This window comes from Elephas maximus, chromosome 11, assembly GCF_024166365.1.
Source record: "Elephas maximus indicus isolate mEleMax1 chromosome 11, mEleMax1 primary haplotype, whole genome shotgun sequence".
NCBI classification, from domain to species: domain Eukaryota; kingdom Metazoa; phylum Chordata; class Mammalia; order Proboscidea; family Elephantidae; genus Elephas; species Elephas maximus.
The window spans coordinates 91,483,823-91,506,696 of NC_064829.1; the positions used below are offsets into that span (position 1 = coordinate 91,483,823).

A 22,874-nucleotide genomic window follows, 5' to 3' on the forward strand; every position below is an offset into this window, starting at 1 on the left:
ACTAAACGATTAATACACATATTGTTTTTGTGACATTGATTGCCACCCCCACAACATGTCAACACTCTCCTCAACTTTGGGTTCCCTGTTACCAGCTTTCTTGTCCCCTCATGGCTTCTCATCCTTGTCTTTGAGCTGATGTGCCCATTTAGTTTCATTTTGTTTTATGGACCTGTCTAATCTTTGGCTGAAGGGTGAACCTCAGGAGTGACTTCAGTACTAAGTTAAAAGGGAGTCTGGGGGCCATACATGGCTGTAATCTTTACGGAAGCAGATAGTCAGGTCTTTCTTTGTAGGTGCCACTGGGTGGGTTTGACTGCCAACCTTTAGGTTAGTAGTAGAGCACAAACCATTTGCTCCACCCAGGGACCTGTGCTGACCACAGTGGTTGTTATTCCTCATATTTTATTGTTATTGTTATTTCTTCCTCAGACCCAGGACTATAGACCCCAGCCCCTCCTTCTGCAGGCTCAGGAGTCTGGGCACCCAGCCCCTCCTCTCTCAGACCCAGGAGTCCAGGCCCTCAGTCCCCTTGTCCTTCAGACCCAGGAGTCAGGATCCTCAGGCCCCTCCTCCCTTAGACCCAGGTGTCCAGGCCTTAGCGTTACCTGATCCACTTTGAACTTGACAGGCGCAGAACACAGTCATCCCCTTCCCTTTCCCTCACCCCTCAGGGTCCCTCTCTTCCCAGTTGCTCCACCACCTGCTCCCACCCTCTCTGATCCTGCCCTTCCGGATGGACGTCTGAGGTCATCTCTCACTGCATCATTCTGGAATCTCGTTGTCTCATCATTTCCCCAAACAGGACCCCAGTGTCTAGTCCCCAGGACACCTCTCTTCAAACACTTGTGTTGGACCTGTCAGTGGAGACTTTGATGGAGGGCAGCTGGGATGGGGTCAAGGGAGTGGCAGCTTAGAGAAATGAGTTCATACTCCATTGGGGCCTGGATGTCTGGGTCTGAGGGAAGACAGGGCTGGGGGCCTGGACTCCTGGGTCTGCAGGAAGACAGGGCTGGGGGCCTGGACTCCTGGATCTAAGGGAGGAGGGGGCTGGGGGCCTGGACTCCTGGGTCTGAGCAAGGAGAGGCTGCTCTTGGGCTTGGGCCATATGTCTGTCCACAGCCAGTTCTGGGAGTCAACACACGATGTCGCTCTGTCTCCAAGGGGGGCAGGGGGAGGGACGTGGCCAGAGGCGGGGCCTCACGACCCCCTAGGTGGGGGCGGGTCTTGCTCCTGGGCAGTCTCCGCTGGCATGGGCACTAAGTGCCGGGTGCTGACCATAGCAGGCAGCCGAAGGGTCAGGAAACCTGTGAGAAGGTGAGGCCTGGAGGTCTGACCTGGGTCAGGAGGAGGGCAAGCATGAAACGGGCTGAGGAGGGCAGCACCTGGGGTTGAAATGGCCAGGTGTTGAGTCCTGTGTCCCTCAGGGGAGCGGGGTTGGACCATGGGGCTACAAGACGGTTTAGTGTTAGAGAAAGAGATCCTGGGGCTCCTAAGTTGTGTGAGTGGCATAAGGCTCTAGGAGAGGGATGGGCTGGGGGGTACTGACTCTGAGTTCCTGAATGATGCTGGGGTGGGGTCCTGGCCCTGGGTCTGAGGGAGGAGGGGGCTGACGGTCAAAACCCCTGGGTCTGAGGGAGGAGGGGGCTGAGGGTCAGGACTCCTGGGTCTGAGGGAAGAGGGGCTAGGGGTCTGGACTCCTGGGTCTGAGGGATGAGGGGATCGCAGACCTTGACTCCTGGCTCAAAGGTGGAGGTGCCTGGGGACCTATTGTGACTCAGTCTCCTCCTTCATTTGAGGTGCCTGGAGAGCAGGGAGGCCAGTTGCTGGTGTGAGGTGAAGTCCTGCTTGAGGTCACAGATGTCGTTCGACCCCGCCCCCACAACCCTGTGCCACTTGATGGCCCAAGGGTGAAAGCTGAACCACATAACTCGAGACACCCCCAACCTTGTTTCCAAAGCAAACAGACTTAGGCCACTGGGGTAGAGGAGTAGTTTCTGTCTCCTAAGAGCAAACAGGTGCTCGCTGCCCCCAGGGGCTGCAGAGGGTGGGGCTTCCCTCACCAGGGCCAGGGATGCCTAGGTCCTGGAGGAGAGCGAGGAGGACTTAGGATCATTCCCAAGCCCTCGAGAGGCCTGAGGTCCACCTCTGACAGCCCCAGCTCCTCTTCCCTCAGACCCAAAAGTCCAGGCCCCCAGCCCCTCCTCATCAGAGATCCAGGAGGACAGGTTCCCAGCACCTTCTTCCTCAAAGGTCTTTAGAGTTGGGCCCCCCATTCTTCTTATCCCTCAGACCCAGGAATCCAAGTCCACAGTCCCCTCCTTCCCCAAGCGGTTCAAGAGTCTGGATCCGAGTCTCCCCCTCCCCAAAGATCCCTGAAATCCAGGCCCCAGCCCCTTCCTCCCTCAGACTCAGAAGTCCAGATCCCAGCCCCTTCTCCCTGGACTCCAGGTCTTATGGACCACACCCTGGTCACCCTGTCTGTGTCTGCCATTACAGTGATGCCCGGCAAACAGTCAGAAGAGAAACAGGCGGAGGTAGGGGCCGCCAAGGATGGGGCTCAGGAGGGCCTGGGGGTCCTCACAGCAGAGGAGCTTCAGCAGGGCCAGGAGGCCGCCTTGGTGCTGGAGGACATGATGGCACTGAGTGCCCAGACCCTCATCCGGGCTGAGGTGGATGAACTGTACCAGGATGTGCGTCCCCTGGGCCAGGGCCGCTTTGGCCGGGTCCTGCTGGTCACCCATCGCCAGAAAGGTACCAAGGCCTGGGGATGGAGGTGTAGTGTGGGGATGGGGGCCCAGGGGGAAGCTGGCAAATCTGGGTCTTCTGGTGGACCTGATTCATGTCTTACAATCGCTGCTTCTGTGCTATGAGAACTTGGAGGCTACCTTGACCTCTCTAGAGAGTCTTTCTCCTTTGCAAACGTGTGATGATTTCTAGACCGAAAGCAGTATTGATTCTCCAAGCGCCTCTCAATTATTCTAGTTGCTGGGGACAATAGAGAGCAAGACAGAGTCCCTGCCCTCATAGTTCTCTCATTTTGCCGATTTCGTGGTCACTGTGGGGATTATCCTGAGAGATGGAGTCCACCAAGCACTAAGTAAAGCCGGTGTGCGGTAGGTATGCCATACAAGCTCCCCTTGTAGTAGTGTTCTAGGCTGCCCTAAAAATACCACAAGTTGGGTGGCTAGAAGTCCAAATTCAGGTGTCGGCAGGTTCATGCTCTCTCCGGAGGCTATAGGGGAGATCTGCCTGTCTCTTTCTTAGCTTCCCTGGTTTGTAACTGCAGCCTAACTCCATCTCTGCCTCTGTAGTCACATGGCCATCTTCCCTCTGTCTCTCTGTCTCTCCTTCTCTTTTATAAGGACACCATTCAGATTGGCTTAGGACCCACCCTATTCCAGTCCTCTTGTTGGGTGCTGCCCCCAACATGACAGAGTACAACTGCATAGTGACCCCACATAGCAGAGTACAACTGCCTCGTAGGGTTTTTGGGCTATAATCTTTATGGCAGCAGATTGCCAGATCTGTCTCCCACGGAGCTGCTGGGTGGGTTCAAATTGCCGAACTTTTGGTTAGCAGCAGAGCACTTAATAGTTGCACCACCAGGGGCTCCTTCTACTCCAATGTGACTTCATTTTAACTTAAGTAATTTTATCTTCAAAGACCCTATTTTTAAACAGGGTTACATTCACAGATACCGGGAGTTAGGACTTAAGCATAAATTTTAGGGGGGGGGGCGCGGTTCAACCCATAACACTCCCTCTCATCTGGTGCCTTTTTGCCAAGCATATTCTCATCCTCCATCCTTCCCACAAAACAGGAATAAAACCAAAAAACCCATTGCCATTGAATCAATTCTGACTCATAGAAACCCTATGTGTAATAGTTTCTTAGGGCTGCTATAACAAAGTACCACAAGCCTTGTGGCTTAAAATATCAGAAATGTATTCTTTCACAGTTCTGGATGCTAGCAGTCCAAAATCAAGGTGTCCGTAGGGTTGATTCCTTATGATGGCTTTGAGGGAGAATCCATTCCATGCCTCTCTCCTAGTTTCTGGTGGCTTCTGGCAATTGTTGGTGTTCTTTGGTTTGCAGCAGGGCTTTAAACTGGTTCTAAACAGCTCAGTCACAGTTGACAGAAACAAGGGCAGTGTATGCACTGCATAGCACATCAGTTTTTGACCTGAGTAGGAAACAGGCAGCGGTGCCCTGGTCAAAGATGGCGGCCAACTGCTCGGCTTTGAATGCGTGCTGCTCTCCACAGCCCTGCCAATAATCCAATCCCATCAGACTCCTGAAAGTTTCCTTATGCTGGAAAGTGGATTATTGGCTCCTGAAAGTTTCCTGATGTGGGAGATTGGATCATTAGCAAGACTGTGGAGAGGGACACACATTCAAAGAGGCACGGTTGGCTGCCATCTTTGAGTGGGGTACCGCTGCCTGTTTCCCACTCAGGTCAAAAGCTGATGTGCAAGAGATTTGGTTGCTATGCAAAGTGTACGCTGCCCTCGTTTCCATCGGTCATGACTGAACCATTCAGAACCGGTTTGAAGTCCAGGTTTGCAGCTGCAGAGTAACTCCAATCTCTGCCTCCACCATCACATGGCTGTCTTCCCTCTATGTCTGTCTCTGTGTCTCTTCCCCTTTTTTATAAGGACACCACTCATACTGGACCAGGAGCCATCCTATTCCAGTGTGACCTCATGTTAACTGGTAACATCTTCAAAGACCCTGTTATGACAAGCCAAGTCTACCAGAAGCCAAGAAAGACAAGACAGGATCTTCCCCTAGAGCCTTCTGATAGAGCATGGCCTGGCTGACACCCTGATTTGGGCTTCGAGAACCAGAACTGTGAGAGAATAAATTTCTGTTTTCACAAGCCATCCAATTTGTGGTATTTTGCTATGGAGCCCTAGGAAACAAATAAAGCCACATTCACAGGTACGGGGTTAGGACATCATCATCTCTTTCTTGGACATAATTCAATCCTTAACAGGACGGACAAAACTCAGAATTAGGTTTAAGGAACACTATTTTATACACTGATATGGCCTTATGAACATAACAGAATCGCATCCACAGGGTTGTTGTTGTTGTTGTTAGTTGCCTTCAAGTCCATTCCCACTCATGGCAACCCCATGTGTGCAGAGTAGAACTGTGCTCCGTACGGTTTTCAAGGCTGTGTGACCTTTCAGAAGCAGATCACCAGGCCTGTCTTCTAGTGTGCCTTTGGGTGGGTTGGAACTGCCAGCCTGTCAACTAGTAGTCAAGTACTTAACTGTTTGTGCCACCTAGGCACTCCTATCCACAGGTATAGGGGTTAGGATTCCAACACACAGTTTTAGGGAACACAATTCAATCCATAGCGAGGGGTTATGACTTCAACCTATCTGTTTAGGGGATACAATTCAATCCATAACACTGGCTCCTGTGACCCTTTGCTCTCCCACTCCCCCCATCTGCTCTCTGCTCCCTTCAGGCACACCCATGGCATTGAAGCAACTCCCAAAGGCCTCCACCTCCCTCCGTGGCTTCCTGTATGAGTTCTGTGTTGGCCTCTCACTGGGCACGCATTCTGCTATTGTGGCTTCCTACGGCATCGGCATCGAGTCGGCCGACTCCTACAGCTTCCTGACGGAGCCCATTCTGCATGGGGACCTCATCGCCTTCATTCAGCCCAAGGTGGGTAGGCGAGTCTGACCCTGCTTCAGAGGGCTTTGTAGGGCCTCACAGAAATGCACCTGAACCACCTGGGCCTCACTGTTGGATGGTGCAAATGGTTTGCGCTTGACTGCTAACCTAAAGGTTGGCGGTTTAAACCCATTCAGTGGTGCCATGGAAGAAAAGCCTGACCATCTGATTCCATAAAGACTACAGCCTAGGAAACCCTATGGGGCAATTCTATTCTCATATAGGGCCAGTATGAGCTGGAGTCAATTTGACGGCAACTGTTTTTTGTTTGTTTGTTTGTTTGGGCCTCACTTAGACCCTGGAGGTGTCTCAATGGTCTTCACAGCCCTCACTGAAAAGTTAGGTCTTCCTGGAATTCACTGACATCCCAGAATCGACAGACACTACACCCTATTGAGATTGACTGGGCTTCACTTAGCAACACTGGACTTCACTGGGGCACACCAGGCCTCACGGGTACCCACTAGGCTGCGCTGGGGGGCACTGGGCCTCACGGGCTCCCACTAGGCCACGCTGGGGGCACTGGGCCTCACGGAGTCACTTTAGGTCTCATTGCAACCAATTTTTTTAAGGTCCTTGATTCTTCCTGGCCTCCTCAATTCTCCCTGAGTCTCCCAGGACCTGCTTCTTGGGGCTGAGGAGAAGCTATCTTTTCTCAGTCTCCCTCTAGCTGTCAGGGCAGGTGAAGGGGCCCCTGACAGCCTCTTCCCCACAGGTGGGCCTCCCACAGCCAGCAGCCCAAAGCTGTGCAGCCCAGCTGGCCTCGGCCCTGGAGCATATCCACTCCCACGGCCTGGTGTACCGCGACCTCAAGCCGGAGAATGTACTGGTGTGCGACCCCACCTGCCAGCATGTCAAGCTGACCGACTTTGGCCACACGCGGCCCCGTGGGACCCTGCTCCGCCTGGCTGGGCCACCCATCCCGTACACCGCCCCCGAGCTCTGTGGCCCACCACCTCTTCCTGAAGGCCTGCCCATCCAACCTGCCCTGGACGCCTGGGCTCTGGGGGTTCTGCTCTTCTGCCTCCTCACTGGCTACTTCCCCTGGGACCAGCCTCTGGCAGAGGCTGACCCCTTCTATGAGGACTTCCTCATCTGGCAGGCCTCAAGGCAGCCCCAGGACCGCCCACAGCCCTGGTTTGGCCTGACGCCTGTGGCGGATGCTCTGCTGTGGGGGCTGCTGGACCCTCACCCCCGAAAGAGGTGTCCCGTGAGCTCTGTCAGGGGCTACCTGGGCCAGCCCTGGAGGCAGCGGGAGGGGAAAGGTGAAAGTGTGGGAAAGAGGGATGTGGATGACAGAGAGTGAGAAGGGCTGGGGAGGGAAGACAGGTAGAAATGAGTGGTGTGTCTGGCCTGGGAAGACTCAGAAAGGGCAATTGGTCCCACATTCTGAGGTCTTCTCAGGATCCATTTGGTGGCCTTTGGTTTCTCTTCGGTCTGTTTTCATCTCTGTCTCTCAGTATTTTCCCCTCCCTGTCATTCTTATCTCTTGTGTCTACAGACTTCTTTCTACAGGTAGTCCTCGACTCACAATGAGGCTCTGTTCCAACAACTCCAGCGTAACTTGGTTCTGACTTAAGTCAAATACCTCTTTTTTTTTTTTTAGTTTTCATAGCCTGCTACGTGGCAGTGTTTTGAACAGTAAATCATACCATTGAACATCTTCGAGTGAACATCTGAGAATGATATCACCAGCAAATTACCCGCTGCAACATTGTATGTAGTGTATATTACTAACAATATGATTAAGAAAAAAAAGACAGTCCTAAGTGTGGTTGGTCATGGTAACTCCAATAAGTTGTAAGTCGGGGACCACCTGTTTATCCTTCTCTTGGTCTGTGGGGTGTCTCTGAGAGTCTGTATTTATATCTGTCTCCATCCAACCCAGGACATTTGCACTTACTGTTCCTGTTGCCTGCAGTGCTCTTGGTTCCTTCCCTTACCTCCTGCAAATCTTCGCTTAAGTCCCACCTTTTCAGTGAAGCCCGCTGTGACCACCCAATGTAGTACTGCAGCCTGCTTCCAACTTCACATTTGTAAATCTCCTTGTTGTTGTTGTTAGGTGCTGTTGAGTCAGTTCTGACTCATAGCGACCCTACGTACAAGAGAACAAAAAATGAAAAACTGCCCGTTTCTGTGCCATCCTCACAATCATGGCTATGTTTGAGTCTATTGTTGCAGCTACTGTGTCAATCCGTCCTGTTGAAGGTCTTCCTCTTTTTCAATGACCCTCTTTTTACCAAGCATGATGTCCTTCCTCATTTCTAAGAATTCTGGCTGTACTTCTTCCATGACAGATTTGTTCATTCTTCTGACAGTCCACGGTATATTCAATATTCTTCATCAACACCATAATTCAAAGGCGCCAATTCTTTTTGATCTTCCTTATTCATTCTCCAGTTTTCGCATGCATGTGAGGTGACTGAAAATACCACGGCTTGGGTCAGGTGCACTTTAGTCCTCAAAGTAACATCTTCACTTTTTAACACTTTAAAGCCATCTTTTGCAGCAGATTTGACCAATGCATATATCATTTGATTTCTTGACTGCTGCTTCCGTGGGCGTGGATTGTGGATCCAAGTAGACTGAAATCCTTGACAACTTCAGTATCGACTCCCCCTCCTCTATTCTATTTCCCTTTGTCCTATGGCACTTACCCCCTTCTAACTGAATAACTTATTTATTGCGGTTATTTTGTATTGTCCTGCAGGAATGTAAACTGGAGGACAGAGATCTTTGCCTGCCCTGTTCCCTGTTGTGTCCCGTATGTCTGGAAAGATCTCTGGCCTACCGTAGATGGTCAGTAAATATTTGTCAAATAAACAAACCCACCTGTTTATTCAAGTCTCATCTTGCTGTCCTCTTTAACTCTTCATCCTTGGATCCTTCCTTCATTTTTCTCTTTTTCTGTCTTATTGAGTTTCTTTCCCACCTAACTCCCTTGGCTATTTTCTTCAACCCATATGTTGAGTTGCCCCCTTTTTATGATATGCCTCGTCTTAGTTACCTAGTGCTGCCATAGCAAAAATACCACAAAGTGGGTGGCTTTAAAGTCCAGAAATTTATTGCTTCACAGTTTTCGAGGCTAGAAGTTCAAATCAGGGCATCAGCTCTAGCAGATGGTAGCCCTGGGTGTATCGTGGCATTCATTGTCTTGAAGGTGGTTCTTCACTTGATCTATTCCCCCTGTGTGTGTTGGAGCATGTATTTCTGTATACCTGTGTGTCTAGGAGAGTTTGGGGTCCCTGGGTGATGGAACTACTAGCCAAAAGGTTGGCAGTTCGAAACCACTCAGAGGCACCTTGGAAAACAGGTCTGTGATCTGCTTCTGAAAGATCACAGCCTTGAAAACCTTATGGAACAGTTCTACTCTGCATACATGGGGTCGCCATGAGTCAGAATCAACTCGACAGCAACGAACAACAGCAGGAGAGTTTGAGCCTCCGTGTATGTATAAGTAACTGTGTACATATCTGTATGTGAGAGAAAGAGAATGAAGGTCTGAAGGTGTTTCTTCTTATGTGGGCGATGATATGACTTGCGCATTTTGTGTTTCTATGAGAGTTTGAGTCTGTGTGTGTGTGTGTGTGTGTAAGTACGTGCGTGAGAGAGGGAGAGAAAATGGGAGCTTGTGTCTCTGTACTACGTAGACGGCAATATGATGTTGTGCATTTTGGCAACTAGTGACAACGACATGAGAGTTTGAGTCTGTGTGTGTGTATACGTAACTGTGTGTGAGACAGAGGAGAGAGAGAGAGGGTTTTTGTCTCTCTGTAGGTAGATGATAATACCATTTTGTACATTTTGTGTATTTATGAGAGAGAGAATGGGAATTTGTGTCTGTGTAGGTGGATGATAATATGATTTTGCGTGTTTGAGCCTGAGTGTGTTTAAGTAATTGTGCATATGTGTGTGTGTGTATTAGAGAGAAAGGGAGAGAGAAAGGGAATGAGAGTTTGCATGTGTCTTTGTGTGTGGGTATTGGATCCTGTGTTTGCGTGTCTGAAACCTCGGACCTGTGTGTGTCTGTGTGTGTGTGTGTGTGCAGCAGATGAAGAAAGGTCACACAGGCGCTGCTGACAGTCACCACCTGGGCCCTTCTTTCCTTCACACCTGCCCCCCCTTGCCTGGGCCCCTTCCTGGCAGTCGCCCTGTTTGCAAACACTCTCTCTTCCTCTCCCGTGCCCTCCTTGGCTGCCAGCCCAGAACTAGGCTACAACTCAGGGCTGGATCGTGTGTCGCCCTCTCCCTGGCCTCTGCAAACACCAAACCCCTGCTGTGGCCGCCGAGGTGTTGTGGGGGGTTGTGTGGAGTGACCCCCAAGGACCCTTTCAATCAAGGTTCAAGCCAGAGAAGGAACACGAAACCCTGTCCTTCCTGGGAATCTATATGGGCTTCCTGGAGTAGAGGGTCCTCAGAGTAAAAGCTGATGGAGGAAAGGGACTTGTATCAGGACTTCCTGCCACCACCTTACCCATAAATCTGAAATACCCCAAGCAATGAGGTCAAGAATGTGCCCCCCAAAAAAGCAGGAGGTGTCTGGGATGAGGGTGGAGCAGGGTGAGAGGAGACAGGAGGTGGGATGGGGGCAAGGGGGGAGGCTGCCAGAAGTGTTAATTGGTGTTGGCAGTTGAGGATTAACTGGAAAGTGACAGCAGAGCTAATAATGCAGCTTGCTCATCAAGTAGCTTCCCTCCAGGCTGAAGGCATTGACTCCTCCCTTCCTAAAGGCGGTCCCTTGAATCCCGCCCCTTTCACAAATGAGGCACAAGCTACTCAGAGTGGCCAAGGTACTTGCCGGAGCTCACACAGCAGGCCAATCAATAGTGGAGCTGGGATTTGAACCCAGATCCACTTCAGGCCAGGGTCTTATACCACATCCAACATCAGCAGGTGAAGAGGGTGGGAGGAGGGGCCTGTGAGGGGGACTGGGGATGTGTGAGTGTGTGTGAGAATGTGTGGGTAGGTGTGGGTGTGTGAGTGTGAGAGTGTACGTGAAAGTGAGTGTGTGTGTGAGGGTCTGTGAGTGTGTGAGATAGTGAGCGTGTGTGGGTATATACTGGAGTGTGAGAGTCTGTGTGTGTGTGAGATTGAGTGTGTGTAAGTGTAGATGCAAGTGTGTGTGAGAATCTTGTGAGAGGATGAATGTGTGAGTGTGAGAGTCTGTGTGAGTATGTGAGGGAATGCGTGGGTGTATATGTGAGTGTGAGAGTCAGTGTGTACATGTATGAAAGTATATGCGTGTGTATATGTGAGAGTCTGTGTGTGAGTGTTAGTATGTGTGAGAGTGTGGCTGTGCGTCTGTGCAAGTAAGTGTGTGTGAGTATATGAGAGTGTGTGTTAGAATGTATATGTGAAAATGTGTGTGTGAGAATGAGTGTGTGAAAGTGCGAGTGTGTGCTGGCGCATTGGTGAGGCACTCATCCCTCCCTTGAAGGAAACTGGAATTGGGGCACCTGAATGGCGAAGACAGAGAAGTGAGGTTGTGAAAGCCTTCAGGACCACTTCACATCCACCAGAATGGCTGTAATCAAGCAACATTAACAAGTGTTGAGGAGGAAATGGAGAAACTGGAACCCCTGGGCATTGTTGGTGGTAGTGTAAAATGGTGCAGTGACTATAGAAACCAATTCAGTGGTTCCTCAGAAAGTTAAACATAGAATTATTATATGACTCTGCAATTCCACTCCTAATTATCTACCCAAGAAAAATGAAAACATGTCCACACAAAACTTTGTATACAAATGTTCATAGTTAACACTATTAATGGCAGCCAAAAAAGTGGAAACAATACAAATGCCCATCAACAGATGAATGGGTAAACAAAATGTGGTATATGCATACAACAGAATATTAATCCAGCTAACAATTTGTCCACTCAATTATTCCGGATTTTTTGTGTAAACAATCCTATCCTCCATAGAAAATGTCACATAGTGTCTTCCTTCCCACTCTTTATTTGACTTAGGAAGTTTCCTCTGCTCCTACTTGGCTAAGAGTTTCTGGTGTTTGTAACCTGTGAATGAGTATTGAATTTTGTCATATGATTTTTCTGCATCTGAGCTTGTTAGACCTCAGCAGCTACTGTTCTGGGCTTGTTGCAAGCTGGCAGACACAGGATCAGTCTCAGCTGTCCCATGGGAGGCATCCAGGGTCAGGGCCAGCAGTGGGTGGGGGCTGGCCACCCATCCTGGCCTTGGGCCCTGGGGCCAGATGTTTGGGCTTAGCTGCCTAGCCAAGCAGGGATAGAGTGATCCGGTAATTAAGCACCCACTTCTTTGGGGCTGGCAGAGGGTGGCGGGGGTGGAGGAACCTTGGGCCAGAGTGCCCAACAGCCCCCAGCTCTGGCTTGCAGAGAGGGGCCAGGAGCCTGAACTCTAAGCTGTACTTTCTGGTCCCTTTTTGGGGTGGTCCAAAGCCAGGATTCACTGCTCTCACCTGGAAATGGAAAAGACGACCTTTTCTTCCAAATTGGGGTGCCACCTTCTGACCCTGGGACGGGAAGGCAGGCAGAAGCCCTCCCTCAGCCCTCCCCAGGGCAAGAGTCAGCAGTTATTTAAGTCTTGGGGCTTAATGAGATCTGGGGAACAGAAAATTCTCCACGTGCTCCTTTGTCATTGGCCCGGGGTAGAGTCCATCCATCAGGACCCCCACACATTACCACCCTCCCTCGCCCCATGAGTAACTGGACCCTGCTGGCCTTTGCAGACTGTGGGGGCGCCAGCCTCCGTGACTTTCCATGACCTCCAAGCCAGGCACCAGTCTGGGGAGAGGAGGAGGAGGGGAGGGCTTCATACCTGAGGCTGCGGGAGCAAGGATAGGAGTTTGGGTCTTCCAAGCTAGCCCCCGATTGATAGACCAGCAAGCCAAGGCACAGAGGAGATACAGAGAGTGTAAGAGACCTGCCCAAGGTCACACAGTGGGAGCATGACAAGGGCCCCAGGCTGTGGCAAAAGCTGGGGAGTTCACATCACATCATTCTGGGTTTGGATCCTGGCTCTGCTGTGTGGCTCTGGGCAAGGTGTCCTTTCTGAAATGGATCCATGTTCCTCCTTATAAGGGCTGTGGTGAGGACTGCTGATGTCGTTAGTTGCCGTGGAGTCAATTCCAACTCATGGCAACCATATGTGTGCAGAATAGAACTGCTCCATAGGGTTCTCAAGGCTGTGACCTTTCAGAAACATATCATCAAGCCTGTTTTCTGAGGCGCCTTTGGGTGGACTCGAACCACCAATTTTTTGGCTAGTAGTCAAGCACTTAACCATTTGTGCCACCCAGGGACTCCTGGTGAGGACTGCATGTAGTGTGTTTAGAGTCTACACAGGGGCAGGCACAGAGAAGCAGCAGCAGTTAAGAGCGTTGATGTACAACGCTTAGGGGATGCTAAGCTTCTGTGAAAGGTGATGGAAAAAATTGGGAATGCTGAGGGTTGAACAACATGATGAACATATTTAAGGTTACCGAGCTGTACGTAAGGAGCCCTGGTGGCACAATGGTCAAGTGTTTGGCTGCTGAGAGGTTGACACTTCAAACCCACCAGCGACTCCGTGGGAGGAAGACCTGGTGATCTGCTCCCTTAAAGATTACAGCCTAGGAAACTATGGGGCAGTTCTACTCTGCCAAACATGGGGTCACAATCAGTCAAATTGACTAGACAGCACCCAACAACATTTATAGCTGGAGAAATTCACATTAAGAGATTACGTAGCTTCTCAGGTTCACACCTGGCAAAGTCTCCAACGCGGGCACTGGGGACCCAAAGCTAACCCCCTTATCTGCTGAGCTAACAGTATTCCATTGAGTGAGCGGTCGTGAGGATGAAAAAACATGATGTGTGCAAAGACCTTAAAACAGAGCCTGACCCATAGAAAGCACCTGACAAATATTAGTCATTATTATTATTATTATTATGCACTCATATATTCAAAAGATATTTATTGAGTGCAACCTCTGTGTCAGGCTCTGTTCTAGAAGCAGGGTACACGGCAGTGAACAAGACAAAGATTTCTGCTCTCTTGGGACTTCATTATTGCTGTCATCACTACTATAGTGGTCATCTTCATCACCATCATCATCACTGTCATCACTATTATGCTCACCATCCTCGCTATCATAATCCTCACTATCATAATCGTCATGATCACCATCACCACCGTCCTCACCATCGTAATCATCAGCATCACTGCCACCATCATCATCTTCACCATCACAATCATCACCACCATCCTTGTTATCATAGTTACCATCATCATTACCGCCATTCACACCATCATAACCACCATCATCACCGTGATCATCACCATCATAATCACCATGACCATTATCACCATCATCATCACCTGGTATGGCACCTGTGGTATTCCTAAATCAAGATCAATCTCACGATTCTCTCTCTCCAGGGTTCCTCTAGTCCCCCAGAAACTGTCATTCACATCTTTTTATTTAGATTTTTTTTTTTGAGGGGAGGGGGTTGTAAGTGGCAAGAATGGCCTGTTGGTGTCAAGCCCTCCACATTCCAGAGAATCACACATCTCCCCTCAGAGGCCTCTCCTCCTCCTCCTCCTCTGGGGTGGTGGTGGTTGGCGAGGGTGTGCTAGGGGCCCAGGCCATCTCAGCCAGTCTCTTCACTGCCTCACCCAGCTGCCCCAGGCCCCGGGTGGCCTCCACCAGCTGGCTCAGCCCCATCCCCAGGGCTTGGCGCTCTTGCTGGTCCCGCTCCAGGGCTTGAGTCAGCCTCTGCAGCTGGGCACCCACGTCCCTCACAGTGGCCACCAGCTCCACCAGGGCAGGTGGCTCACAAGCCATGACCCTTACAGGTGGTGTTGGGGCCACGCATGGGCCAAAGGGGCCTGGGCTTTGACCAGGGGTAGGTCCTAGAGAGATGTGGTCAGGGGGAGGTTGATCCAAGGGGTGGGCCATGGGGAAGAGGTGGAGGTCAGGACTCACAGTGGAGTCAGAGGCTGAGAGTGGGTTCTGCATAGGTGGAGAGGTTAGTTTGAGGCTCTGGTTTCTGGGTGGTTTGAAGTCCTCAGTGGACAGTGGGTCCATGCTTGGGGCTGGAGAAAGCCTGGAGGGGCTGGACTCCGAGGCTGGAAAAGGACCTAGGCTCTGCATCCGGGATGTGGAGGGGTGAGGGGTCCCTATAGAGGTCAACTGGGGGAACAGGCTGGGTTTAACCATCGGTGCTGGAGTGGGAGAGGGAAGTCCTATCCCCAAGGAGGTTGGGAGGGACATACTAGTGATCATAGAGGTTGTGGTGGGGTCAGAAGTTATGGTGAGAGGAAGAGTTGTGGTGGGGCCAGCAACGGTGGTAGTGCGGTGAGGTGTCACAGTGGAGTGAGAAGTTGTGGTGGGGTGACTGGTGGTGGTGATTGGGTGAGTGGTGGTGGTGGGGTGAGGGCTTGTAGAGCGGTGAGTGGTGGTGGTGGGGTGAGTGGTGGGGTGAGTGATGGTGGTGGTGGGGTGAGGGCTTGTGGAGGGGTGAGTGGTAGTGGTGGGGTGAGGGCTTGTGGAGGGGTGAGTGGTGGTGGTGGGGTGAGGGCTTGTGGAGGGGTGAGTGGTGGTGGTGGGGTGAGGGCTTGTGGAGGGGTGAGTGGTGGTGGTGGGGTGAGGGCTTGTACAGGGGTGAGTGGTGGTGGTGGGGTGAGTGGTGGGGTGAGGGCTTGTGGAGGGGCGAGTGGCGGTGGTGGTGAGGTGAGTGGTGGGGTGAGGGCTTGTGGAGGGCTGAGTGGTGGTGGTGGTGGAGTGAGTGGTGGGGTGAGGGCTTGTGGAGGGGTGAGTGGTGGTGGTGGGGTGAGGGCTTGTGGAGGGGTGAGTGGTGGTAGTGGTGGTGGAGGAAGTGGTGGGGTGAGGGCTTGTGGAGGGCTGAGTGGTGGTGGTGGAGGGAGTGGTGGGGTGAGGGCTTGTGGAGGGGTCTGGGGATCCGGAAGGTTCTGTGATTGTGTCGGGATATGAAGTTGTGTCCAAGTCTGGCGTTGTGTGAGACTCTGGGGTCAGCTCTGAGGTAGGGGGAAGAGTGGTCACCTCCGCAGGTGCAGACGGGTCAGAGGTCAGCTCTTTGGGCAAGGTGGGTGGTGGGGTGGGTGAGAGCTCCGGAGTCAGGTCTGAAACCACAGCGGAGTCAGGGGTGGACAAAGCAAGGTCAGGAGTTGTCGAGGTGAGGTCTGGGTTCATCCAGGAGGCAGGGTCAGGGGTCGGTGGCGAAGTGTCAGGAGGGTAGGAGGTGACCTCCCGCCTTGAAGCTGAGGGCTCAGAGGTCACCTGGGGGGCGAAGTCGGAGGTCACCAGTGGGCCTGGAGGCCCCGGTGACGCGGGGGGAGCTGGGGAAGGGGTGGGGAGCGCCGTCCTGGTCGCAGCCGGTCGCAGTCGGCGCTCGGGACACGGCTTCCTAGCGGAACCTGGAGGAGGAGAAAAGACGGACGGTCTGAGGTCAGCCCGCCCCGCCCACCTGAGTCCAGCTCCGCCCACCCATGGCTGAGGAAGCCGAAACTCAGGGACGGGGCGACCAATAGGAAGGCGCAGGGCCGACTTCACGCGGTCCTAGTGCCCCCATCTCTCTGCCCTTCGGGTGTCTCCAGGCGCCACCTGGCGTCCTTCGCTACAAGTAGATGTGGAGTGCGGTGGGGAGTGCCTGGGGGAGATGTGGGGATTTTAGGGTACGTTTCTTTTTTTCCATTGAGTTGAGTTGGGTCATCATTGAGGAGTGTGGAGTCCATCTCTCTACCCTCAGCACATGCACCCTTGTCGCCTCGCCCCAGCTACACCCCTCACCTGTGCGCCCATGGACCCTCGAAGTTGGAAAGGGGTGGCCTGGGCTCCTGGTGGTGGCAGTAGTGATGCTGATTCCAGGTATGCCTGCAGCGGCGGTCCCCTTGGCCACGTCTCCTCTAGAAGGTGTGTCCCACGTCCAGGAAAGTTCATAATTGTTCTTGTCACCTTGGGAGAGATGGGGATGAGGGCTGAGTCTTCAACTTTCCCTTGAGTTTGACCCTTCTACTCCCATTGGGCTGCAGCCCCAGCTCAGGCTTCCTCCTCTTTCACTGACCCCTCATCCCATCCTCCTCCCTGACCTCTCACTGCCTTGGAGATCCAGTTGAAATGCTCCTGGCTACCGATAACAGAAACTGTGACAAAACTAGCTTAAAAATAAGGACATCTATTATTTCAATTCCCTGAGGCACTCATCTTTACTCATTTTTTTTTTCCCAGAAAGAAGAAACGTAATATCTTAAGGTGATATGTTGATATGACAGCTAAGGGTATGATGCTAGAAGCAAGATTGTGAGATGCATAGAGAAGGTTGTGGTTGTTGTTGTTAGGTGCCGACGAGTCGATTTCAACTCAAGGCAGCCCCATGTGACAGAGTAGAACTTCCCCATAGGGTTTTCTAGGCTGTAATCTTTACAGTTAGCAGCTGAGTGCTTAACTGTTGCACCACCAAGTCTCCTTCATAATGTCTTTATGAATTAACTGCTTGAAACACTTCTATAATATTATGGGATAAGCTTTTTTTGTTTAGGATAAACGTTTTTTGTTTTTGACTGGATACTCTTGGATAATCTCCAATGACATTTTATATTAAAAATATGCGTTTAATATTTATCATTTTATATAAAAAATATATATATAATACATCATTTTATATGGGGCTTCCAACTAAGACAAACTAGGAAGAAAGGTCTGGTGATCTGCTTACAAAAATTAGCCATGGATCACAACAGAATATTGTCTAACATAGCACTGGAAGATGAGATTCCTAGGTTGGAAGGCACTCAAAATACATAGTGGCCGCAACAATGGATTTCAGCATGCCAACAATCATGAAGATGGTGGGAGGACCAGACAACATTCTCTTATCCATAAGATTGCCGTGAGTTGGAGCTGACTTGATGGCAACTAGCAACAACAAAAATATTATATATTGTAATATTAATAGGGTAACTATTAAATCCTACCTGATGGTCATTCTCATTAGGAATTTTAAGAGCCATTATCAGCGAATCACTAAGGATTTCTTTCCAAAATGCTGTTTTAAGAGGACACCATAAAGAACACAAATGGAAACTGATCTCCTATGATAAATTGTCAGCCCACCAATTGTGGGCATGCTTCTTTTGGTCTGTGTGACGCTGAGACGTGTGCTAAGATATTGCCACGTGTTTTCGGCACAATTAGTGTTTGATGATTAGATTTTTTTTCATTAAAATATAGTTTTTTAAAAAAGGAAGCATTCCAAGCACAGTTAATGGCTTTTGTTAATATGCTCTATTAACTAACTAGTTAATGTGCTCTAACCACATCCCTTGCCTTCTTCAGAGTCAACCATGTCTTTATACACCATATTGTCTTAACACGCTTTTGTTCTCTATAATTAGTTAAATACTCTGGTATATACCATATATATTGTATGTGCACGTCTTTCTGCAGCTTTCTGGTTTTCATCCAACCTCATGTTTCTGGGGCTATATGGTTGCCTAGCTTCTGGTCCTTCCTAGCTGGGTGAGCACGTAACTTAATTTCTGCATGACTTAGTTTGCTCATCTGTAAAATGGGTATCATTACAACTACTTCATGGGGTTTCAGGGCTTGGCGTGTGATAAGCTATTATTTGGATGAATACATGTAACTGTTGTTCCTTCATTTTAACCCCTGTCTATAATTCCATTGTGTGAATATAGAGCCATTGATTTATCTATGCTCTGTTGATGGACGTTTAGATTGCTTTTGAAATTTTGCTGTTACAAATACCGCTGTGGTGGACTCCTTGAACCTGTGCCCTCAGGCTCACAGTGACAATTTCTCAACATCTAATTGTGGAAGGAGTCCTGGTGGCACAAAGGCTAAGCGTTCGGCTGCTAGGTTCGAACTAACTAGGTGCTCCGTGGAAGAAAGATGTGGCAGTCTGCTTCTATAAAGATTACAGCCTTGGAAATGCTATGGGCAGTTCTACTCTGTCCTATGGGGTCATTATGAATTGGAATCGACTCCATGGCAACAGGTTTGGTTGTTTTTTGTTTTTTATTGTACAATTGCTATGTGGATGGCATTTGTATCTCCCCAAACACGTTGCCTTCGAGTCAATTCCGACTTACAGTGACCCCATAGGACAAAGTAGAACCACCCCATAGGGTTTCCAAAGAGTGGCTGGTGGATTTGAACTGCCGATCTTTAGGTTAGCAGCTGAGATCTTAATCACTACACCACCAGGGCTTCTGTATCTCCCTAGACCTTGTCAAATTGCTCTTTTAAGTGAGTAGCACCAATTCTTACTCCTGCCTTTGTTTTACAGCACCTAAGGGCTGTAACTATGTTTGTAATGCTGTTAAACATTTTCATTTTTGCCCATCTCAAGGGAGGGAGTAATGGGGGAGCTGCTGTTCCCTATGCCTGGAATGCTCCATTGATGCCTTCCAGGCTCCACATCTCAGAGTAAAAGCTAAAGTCTTAACAATGGACCACAGATCTCATCTCCTGCCTTTATCTCCATCAACCACTCCACTCCAGCCCCACTGACTCCATGGCTGCTTCTCAGCTCAGCTGGGTACACTTCTACTTCAGGGCCTTTGCACACTGCTTTCCTTCTACCTGGAACACTCTTCAACCATATTTTGCATGGCTTTCTCCCTCACCTTCTTGAGGTCTTCACTTAAATGTTCCCTTCTTAGTAAGGAGTCTCTTGACCATCCTATTTTAAATTGCAACCTTCAGCTCCCTATCCCTTGCTCTGTTCATCACTGCTATGTCCCCCAGTCGTTAGTACACAGTGCCTAGCACACAGTAGGCATTTGTCACATGGATTAATATCTGTGTCTCCAAAATCCATTCTCTAGGAAACCTCAAGAAATGCTGTTTTTGGTCTCTATTCACCTGGAGCAACAGAGGAAGAAGGAGAGTCAGGAATAGGAGGAGGAAATGGAGTGTGAGGCTAATTGCCTCCGTGAACAACTGCTTCCTTTGCCGTGAGACAAGAAGAACTAGATGGTGCCCAACTACCATTACCGAATGTTTTGATCAAAGATTCTATAGAAGAATCCTGATCAAAAGGGAGAAAATGCAGAATAGAATTTCCAATTCCCATGGAATCCAGACTGTTTGGAGCCATGGAGGCTGGATGAATTCCTGAAACTATTGCCCTAAGATAATATTTAAACCTTAGACCAAAAATATCCCCTGAAGTCTTCTTTTTATTTTTTTCCTAAGTTTTACTCATTTTTTTGTTGTCTTTGAGACTGTACACAGCAAAACATCCTTCAATTCAATAGTTTCCACATGTATAATTTAGTAACATTGACTACATTCTTCAAGTTATGTAACCATTCTTACCCTCCTTTTCTGAGTTATTCCTCCCCCACTAACATAAACTCAGTGCCCCCTAAGGTTCCTGTCTAGTCTTTCAAGTTGCTGTTGTCAATTTGATCTTGTATAGTTAGATCTTAAAAGAGCATAATGTTCAAGGCAGACATTTTTTACTAGTTAAGCTAAACTATTGTTTGGTTTAAAGAAGGCTTCAGGGGATATTTTTGGTTTAAGGTTTAAAGATTATCTCAGGGCAGTAGTTTCAGGGGTTCATCCAGCCTCCATGGCTCCAGAAAGTCTAGAGTCCCTGAGAATTTGACATTCTGTTCTACATTTCCCACCTTTTGATTAGGATTCTTCTATAGAATCTTGGATCCAATTGTCCAGTAATGGTAACCAGGCACTATCCAGTTCTTCTAATTTCATAGCAAAGGAGGTAGTTGCTCATAGAGGCAATTAGCCACACATTCCATTTCCTCCTCCTATTCCTGACTCTCCTTCTTCCTCTGTTGCTGCAGGTGAATAGAGACCAATTATTGTGCCTTGGATGGCCACTCACAAGCTTTTAAGACCACAGGCATTACACAATGAACTAGGAGGTAGAACAGAAGTACTAAACAAATTATTAGGCCAATTAACTGGGATGGCCCATGAAACCATGACCCTAAATCTCCAAACCAAGGAACCAAATCCCATGAGGTGTTGGTTGTTACATAAGCAGCCTCAGCAGCTTTTTTTTTTTTTTTTTTGGTCATTGCTGTATGTAGACCCCAAAGTCTTCTTAAAATCAAACAGTAGTTTAGCTTAACTAGTACGGAGTGTCTGCCTTGCACATTATCCCCTTTTAAGATCTATCTATATGGGATCAAATTGACAACAGCAACTCAAAAGATTAGATAGGACCCTTAGGGGGCAGTGATTTATGTTAATGTGGGAGGAACTCATAGAAGGAGGGTGAGAATGGTTGCACAGGTAGAAGAATGTAATCAGTGTCACTGAATTGTACATGTAGAAACTGTTGAATTGAAATATGTTTTGCTGTGTATATTCTCAACAACAACAAAAATAAATAAAAAATATATTTTTAAAATGATATTTTAATGGATTGGAAAATCCAAATCCCAACTCCATAAACTTCCAGCTTCATCACCTGTACACTCTCCCTAAATTTACACCGTGATCATTCATTCATTTAGCAAACATGTCAAAAGTCTCTAACGAGTCCCAGTCACTGTTCTAGACACCTGGGGCACAAGACCTGTGGTAGGCTGAATAATGCCCCTCCCTTCCAAAGATGTCCATGCACAAATTCCCAGAACCTATGAACATGTTACTTTACATGGCAAAAGGGACCCTGCAAAGGTGGCTAAGGGTATGGATCTTGAGATGGGGACAGTATTCTGACTTATCTGGGGGCCTGATCTAATCACGCAAGTCCTTAAAAATCAAAGAATCTTTCCCAGCTGCAGTGAAAGGGAAAGATACGAGGATGGAAGAAGGGCCAGAGAGATGCAACATTGCTGGCTTTGCAGATGGAGGAAAGGGCCACAAGCCAAGGAATGTGAGTGGTCTCTAAAAGCTGAAAAAGGCAAAGAAAAGCGTTCTCCTTAGAATCTTCAGAAGGAATGCAGCCCTGCCGACACCTTGATTTTAGCTCAGTGAGATCTATATCAAACTTGTGACCTACAGAACTATAAGAGAATGAATTTGTGTTGTTTTAAGCCCCTGTTGTTGTTAGGTGTCCAGTCAGTTCAAACTCAGAGCAACCGATGTGACAGAGTAAAACTGCCCCACAGGGTTTTCTCAGCTGTAATCTTTACAGAAGCAGACTGCCACATCTTTCCCCCACGGAGTGGCTGGGTGGGTTCAAACCGCCAGCCTTTCAGTTGTAAGCCAACTGCTTAACCATTGCACCACCAGGGCATCTTTAAAGCCACTAGCGAAAAAGTTAATGCACTCATCTGATAACTGAAAAGTTGGAAGTTCGATCCACCCCGAGGCTTCTCAGAAGAAAGGCCTGGTGATCTAAAAATCACTTCCAAAAAACTCAGCCACTGAAAAAGCCTGTGGAGCACAGTTCTACTCTGACACACATGGGGTCGCAATGAGTTGGAATCAACTTGGCAGCAGCTGATACTGGTACTAGTAAAGTCACTGTTTGTGGTAGTTTGTTGTGGCAGCAACAGAAAACTAATACAAATCCTTTATAGAGCTAAAAGTCTAGCAGAAGAGATTGGCAACACCCTAGACCAGCAATGCAAATTTCCCCCTTCTTGGCCTTTGCTCCTCTGAGAATTCCCTTCCAGCTCCTCCATGAAGCTTTCACAGATTGTTGATGTTGTTGTTAGGTGCCATTGAGTTGGCTCCAACTCATAGAAACCCCGTGTACAGCAGAACGAAATGTTGCCCGGTCCTGTGCCATGCTTACAATAGTAGGTATGTTTAAGCCCATTGTTGTAGCCACTGTGTCAGTCCATCTCATTGAGAGTCTTCCTCTTTTTTGCTGACCTTCTACCTTACCAAGCATGATGTCCTTCTCCAGAGACTGGTCCCTCCTGATGTCCAAAGTGAATGAAATAAAGTGTTGCCATCCTCGCTTCTAAGGAGCACTCTGGCTGTACTTCTCCCAGACAGATTTATTTGTTCCTCTGGCAGTCCATGGTATATTCAGTATTCTTCATCAACACCATAATTGAAATGTATCAATTCTTCTTCAGTCCTCCTTTTTCATTGTCCAGCTTTCTCGTGCATATGAGGCAATTGAAAATACCATGGCTTGGGTCAGGCACCTTAGTCATCAAAGTGACATCTTTGCCTGATTGAACAGTGGTTAAATGCTCAGCTGCTAAATCAAATGTTGGTGGTTCTAACCCACTAGCTGTACT

The 22,874-nt window shown here is 49.1% G+C and overlaps 2 protein-coding genes across 2 annotated transcripts in view; one reads left to right on the plus strand and one right to left on the minus strand.

Moving 5' to 3' along the window:
• The first annotated feature begins 1,247 nt into the window (after positions 1-1,247).
• On the plus strand, positions 1,248-8,498 carry SBK2 (SH3 domain binding kinase family member 2). The gene is made up of 4 exons (XM_049900831.1): positions 1,248-1,317; positions 2,500-2,754; positions 5,483-5,685; positions 6,410-8,498. Exons 2-4 carry the CDS (start codon positions 2,502-2,504, stop codon positions 6,998-7,000), a joined length of 1,047 nt encoding a protein of 348 aa, XP_049756788.1. The 5' UTR covers positions 1,248-1,317; positions 2,500-2,501; the 3' UTR covers positions 7,001-8,498.
• Positions 8,499-14,123: 5,625 nt separating this feature from the next.
• SSC5D (scavenger receptor cysteine rich family member with 5 domains) overlaps positions 14,124-22,874 on the minus strand; it is a 32,817-nt gene continuing 24,066 nt past the window's right edge. The window contains exons 13-14 of the mRNA XM_049901200.1: positions 16,465-16,629; positions 14,124-16,091 (exon numbers count right to left, since the gene is read on the minus strand). Of these exons, the coding sequence (XP_049757157.1) occupies positions 14,218-16,091; positions 16,465-16,629 (2,039 nt within the window). The 3' untranslated portion in view covers positions 14,124-14,217. The remainder of the gene's footprint in view (positions 16,092-16,464; positions 16,630-22,874) is intronic.

Excerpts from the sequence above, each read along its gene's own strand:
- SBK2 (XM_049900831.1), top strand. The coding sequence starts at position 2,502 with ATGCCCGGCAAACAGTCAGAAGAGAAACAGGCGGAGGTAGGGGCCGCC. Across the intron at positions 2,755-5,482 it reads GGTCACCCATCGCCAGAAAG|GCACACCCATGGCATTGAAG; the intron begins GTACCAAGGCCT and ends TGCTCCCTTCAG. Across the intron at positions 5,686-6,409 it reads TCGCCTTCATTCAGCCCAAG|GTGGGCCTCCCACAGCCAGC; the intron begins GTGGGTAGGCGA and ends TCTTCCCCACAG.